General features: G+C 48.6%; 1 protein-coding gene across 1 annotated transcript in view; it reads right to left on the bottom strand.

The window, feature by feature from the left end:
• The window catches only part of Plekha8 (pleckstrin homology domain containing A8), a 68,023-nt gene extending 64,118 nt beyond the window's left edge, over positions 1-3,905 (bottom strand). The window contains exon 1 of the mRNA XM_021190389.2: positions 3,620-3,905. Coding sequence (XP_021046048.1) covers positions 3,620-3,659 — 40 coding nt within the window. The 5' untranslated portion in view covers positions 3,660-3,905. The remainder of the gene's footprint in view (positions 1-3,619) is intronic.
• Positions 3,906-4,845: the final 940 nt, after the last annotated feature.

The following is a 4,845-nucleotide window of genomic DNA, read 5'->3' as shown; positions in this document are numbered from 1 at the left end:
ACACACACACACACACACACACACACCACTTACACAGGCCCTGGTAAGGCTTCCCAAACACCCTGACCTATCTGTTGCCTTTAGTCAGATGGCTTCTCCTCTTCAAGAACTCCAGGTCCCTATCCTGTTCAAAGCCCTCACACAAGCACACTGTGTCACAAATTCTTCCACACTGCCTCCTACTTGGCCCACATAACTCAACCTGCTGGCTCCACTTACCAAAGTAGCTTTCCCCAATAACCCAGGCTAACCTCCTGGGTCTCCAAGCTGTCTCCAAGCCTACTACACACATTTGGAACCTGCTTCTAACTACTTGTCCAGTCTTTCTTACTGGTCAGACCATAGGCACGGTGAGCAGGAGAGCTGTCTGCCTGTTCAAGACTATTTGCCCTGTTCCTAGCACAGTGCCTTCGAACAAGCAGTTGGCAAATTAAAATATCATCATGGTTTGCAGGTGGTAAGAGCATGTGCCCAGCAACACTAGGTCTGGGTTGTACCACAAAAGATAGTACCACAAAAGACAAATTAATACATTCTCCAAAGACTCAAAGGGTGAATGAATATACTAAAGTTTTCCACTCAATTTTAACACCGACATTTTGTTTGCTTGTTTGTGGTAGGGTTTCACTATGTAGTTCTGGGTGTCCTAGAACTCATTAAGGAGACTGGACTTGGCTTCAGAACTCTAAAAGATTCACCTGCCTCCGTCTCCTGAGTGCTGGGATTAAAGGTGTGCAACACCACACTGTGTGCAAGACACCTAGAATTTCTTATTAAGCTTTTCATAAGCATAAATACACAAACTACATAAAAGTAATAGGTTATGAGCTTTTTTTGGAGAAAAATTCAGAAGGAAAGAAATCCTGGACAGGTAAACTATAAGCAAAAACAAAGTCTTTAAAATAAGCATCAGACACCACACATTTGAGTCACAGAGCACAGGATAATCGAACTGGTGCTCACCTCAACCCTACTGGCTTGCTTTCCTCGCCCTGGAAGTTACTAAGCACACCAGTAGAGAAAGCAATCATCGGCATCACTCAGCTGTGACTCCTACAAGCTACAGTAGAACTGGCTTGATAATATACCCTCACTGGTACAACAGTGGCATGAATGTTACGGACATAACTGACCACTTTCTGACTGGATCTAAAGCCTGCTCAATTAAATGGAACCCATTCCTGGTACTGTTAACAGGGCCAAGAGTCCAAAAGGAAAAGCTAACACTGTTATTCAGCTAAATTGAATGCTATAGCACTAAATCAGCTTCTCTCCATTCTTACACATCAGTGCATTGCTTAATACTTATCAGGGAAGTTTCTCATCACTATAGATGTCATTTAACACAGAGACCCTTGACTAGTAAATGTGCGGAAAATAAGAGATCATGGAGTGCTCAGTCCAAAATGGAACAAACATATCACCTCCTACTCCTAAGGCTCTGGGATCTTAGTGGAAGGGTAGGCAAAAAGACTGTAAGATCCAGAGATGGTAGAAAACATCAAGGAAATACGTGTTTTCTGGACATAACAGCACAGTTGCAAATATGCACTCAGTGATTGTGACAACCTGCATAGGACTTGTGCAAGCTCAAGCAGACACAATCCCAGCATCGGGGAGGGAGGGAGGGATGGAATCCCAGCACTGGCTGAGGAATTCCTGGCATCTGATAGTTGCTGGGAGTGCCAGTTTTCTTTAATGGTATGATCCTTAGCAGGCCCCACTCTCAAGAGTATCTGAGCAACATTAGCTGCAGGAGATGGAGGAAAAAGAGGAGGAGGAGGAGCAGGAGGAGGACTTCAAAGTGAGTGGGGAGTGAGGGTGGAGAGGTGGATATGGGAAGAGGGATGAACATGAGCAAAATGAGCTGTGTGACATTCTCAGAGAACTAGTAAAATATTATTTTAAAAGCAAAAGCTTCAGAAAAAGAGAAGTCGTGTTTCCATCCAAGTTCATCCTTCACTCCTCAACAGCTCTTTGTGGGAGACCAACAAGCAAAGGAGAGCAGAGGGAACAGGGACCCATGTGATCTTCCTAAGCTAGTGCCTGCCACTCTCTTCCAAAGTAAGGCCGGGTCTAACGAAAGCCAATGTACCAACCCTCAATTCTAAGTATATCCAGAAGAATAGTCAGTGGTGTGACAGCCTTCAGCCATCATGGAACAGTGAGTGGCATGCAAGCCAAAGGAAAAGCTGAGAAGGCTCCAATGCCCACCTTTAAGGCTTTGCCCAGAAGCCACTCAACAGTACTATCCATTCTTACTTAGGGAAGAAAAGAATAGACTCTTACCATCAAACAGATGGCAGGGGCATCACAGAACAAAGATCCACAGAGACAGCTAGAAAAATGTTGGTGCAGTGAAGGATACAGAAGATGGTGGGGAGAGAGCATTTTACTTCCAAAAGTTCCCATACAGAAAGGGGAGGGAAAGGAAGAAGGAGATGATTAAGGTGGGGCAGGAGAAGAACGTGATTTGTGTGTGTAGGGGGTAGGGATCAGAGGAGGACAGCAAGGGGTGAAGTTATTCAAGGGTTTACAATTAATTAAGATACACACCTACTTCTCAGCGTTTAGTACAGCATCCGGAGAATGGCCCGGTCAGCCTTCTCTTAAATAACATGCTAATCGGCTTCCAGTATTCAAGGAACTGCAGGCCAGCTTTGAGTTCTTCGGGTCTAACCTAATCTCTCTGCTGACATCAATGAAGATCCTTGAAGTGAAGGCCAGGTCTTAAGAAAAACCCTTCTCATCACGCCCTCGGGGAGAGTAAAGGAAATGAAGCAACTGCGCTAACTACTATACTACTTGGAGATTCCAGGTTCAGGCTGACAGGTGTACTTCCGCCTGTCCTGGGCTGTGACGTCCTTAAAGTTACTCGGCCAGATCTCCCCAAGCCATACACACCTGTCCTTACTACAGAACTGCCCCATCAAAGGATGGGGAAACCCCAGCTCTAGTTGGCAAGATTTCTAGTTTCTGCATCCCCACCGACACGTTAAATGTTAATCCATTTTCCATAACAAAAAAAGTTTAACTTTAAAACGCACCCAGCACGGTTCATATAGCATAGTACTTATTAAATACTGGCTGCTCGTATGAAAATAATGCTCGTTGAGAACCATCTTCAAAGCTGAGGAATAGTTCGAACTTCTAGATAGTTGGAAAGTGCTTCCAAGAGCTAGAAAGGGGGCAGGGTGCTATTTTAAGCCATTGTGCTGGGCAAGACGAGGACACGGTGGCTAATATCTACATTCATTTTTATGACAGAGTTCTGAAACAAAAGAAATGTTCGGAGAGAAAAGGCCGATCGCCAGCGTACACTTCAGGGCTTCGGAGCTTAGAGTTCCACTACCTCGGTCGTAAGGGGGATGACCCTGAAGGTGCCTAGGGAGAGCATCTGCGTGGAGACTCTGGAATCCAGGGGATGCTGGCACTCGGCACCCTGCAGCTGGGCTGCGCGGCCCAAGCGAGGCCGCCCCCCGCCCAATTCGCGAGATTGGGGTGGACCCCGCAGCGGACCCAGACTGCCGGCTTCACCCGGTACCCCACTCTCCGTCCGGGCCGCGAGCCGGCGGAGGGCGCCGCCTGGCGCAGCGCACACACGGAGGCCGGCACTCACCGCTCAGGTAGTTGGTCCACTTGTACAGCACGCCCTCCATGGCGCCCGCGGGCCCCCTCACCGCCCCGGCCCTCCGCGGGGACGCCGGGCCCGGTCTCACATCCTGGGCCCGGGGGCGGGGTCACCGCGACAGCCTGGGAGCACCAGCTCCGGGTCCCCGGGGCCGCGCCTGCGCCTGGCGCGGTCGGTGTGGACGCGGCAGAGCGGCCGCCAGAGAGAGGCGAGGGAGGCGCGGCCCCTGTGGCGGCGGTCGCGGGCGCCTTCCTGCGGCCACTGAGCCCACAGCGCCCGCCCCGGCGCGCTCGCGCATGCCCACTGCGCCGCGCGCACGCTCCCAAATCCACGCCAGGGTTTGGCCGCGGCGCAGAGGGGCCGGGCCGGCGGGCGGGGCTCCGATGCGCACGCGGGTGGCAGGTCAGCCCTGGGGTCTATAGGCTCCAGGGATCCAGCTTTTAATTTCAAGTTTGTCAGTGCAGAAGGATGCGGGCTGAGACCCGGAATCCTCGGATGAGGCTAGTCTGTAGTGCGTTTCCGGATGCACTTCAGTGTAAGGCACTGTTCAAACTGCGGGCCTCTTCACTGGAAGCTTGATCTCTGGACCGCAGACATCGATTTCACCTAGGCTTCTGTTTAAAAAAAAATACAATCTCGCCAGAGTTCCAGATCTTTTGGATTAAAAATCGGCACTTTCACAAGCTCCCCAAGGGAAATTTCTAAATACACGAAAGTATGAAAATGCACTGTTAGGATTTTTATCCAAGAAAAGCGTCTATCACAGGTTAGATGGAAGGTGGATGTTGAGAAGCACAACACGACCCAGAGGTTAGTGTTATAGAAACATGCCCTCAGGGGCTAAAGTGCGGGCATTTTTTTTCCCCTTAATGTAAGGTTGACAGGTTTAGCAAATAATATATAACTCAATTGGTTATTTGTCTGAACTGCACACCTTAATGCCCTGTTTTTGTTGTTTTGTTTGTGTTTTGTTGTTTTCATCTCTTTTGGTGATTTCTAGTTTCTACTCTGTCTGCAGCAATGGACTACATCCGAAATTAGGGCAGCCGTTTAGAACTAGAAACTTTAAGCTGTATAATTGTTAAACACAAATGCTATTTCTCTCTCTTCTCTTTTCTTTTCTCTTCTTCTTCTTCTTCTTCTTCTTCTTCTTCTTCTTCTTCTTCTTCTTCTTCTTCTTCTTCTCTCTCTCTCTCTCTCTCTCTCTCTCTCTC

Source organism: Mus pahari, chromosome 2 (assembly GCF_900095145.1).
Source record: "Mus pahari chromosome 2, PAHARI_EIJ_v1.1, whole genome shotgun sequence".
In the NCBI taxonomy this organism is placed as follows: domain Eukaryota; kingdom Metazoa; phylum Chordata; class Mammalia; order Rodentia; family Muridae; genus Mus; species Mus pahari.
Note: the sequence above shows the minus strand (reverse complement) of the source record. Positions and strands in the feature narration are given on the sequence as shown.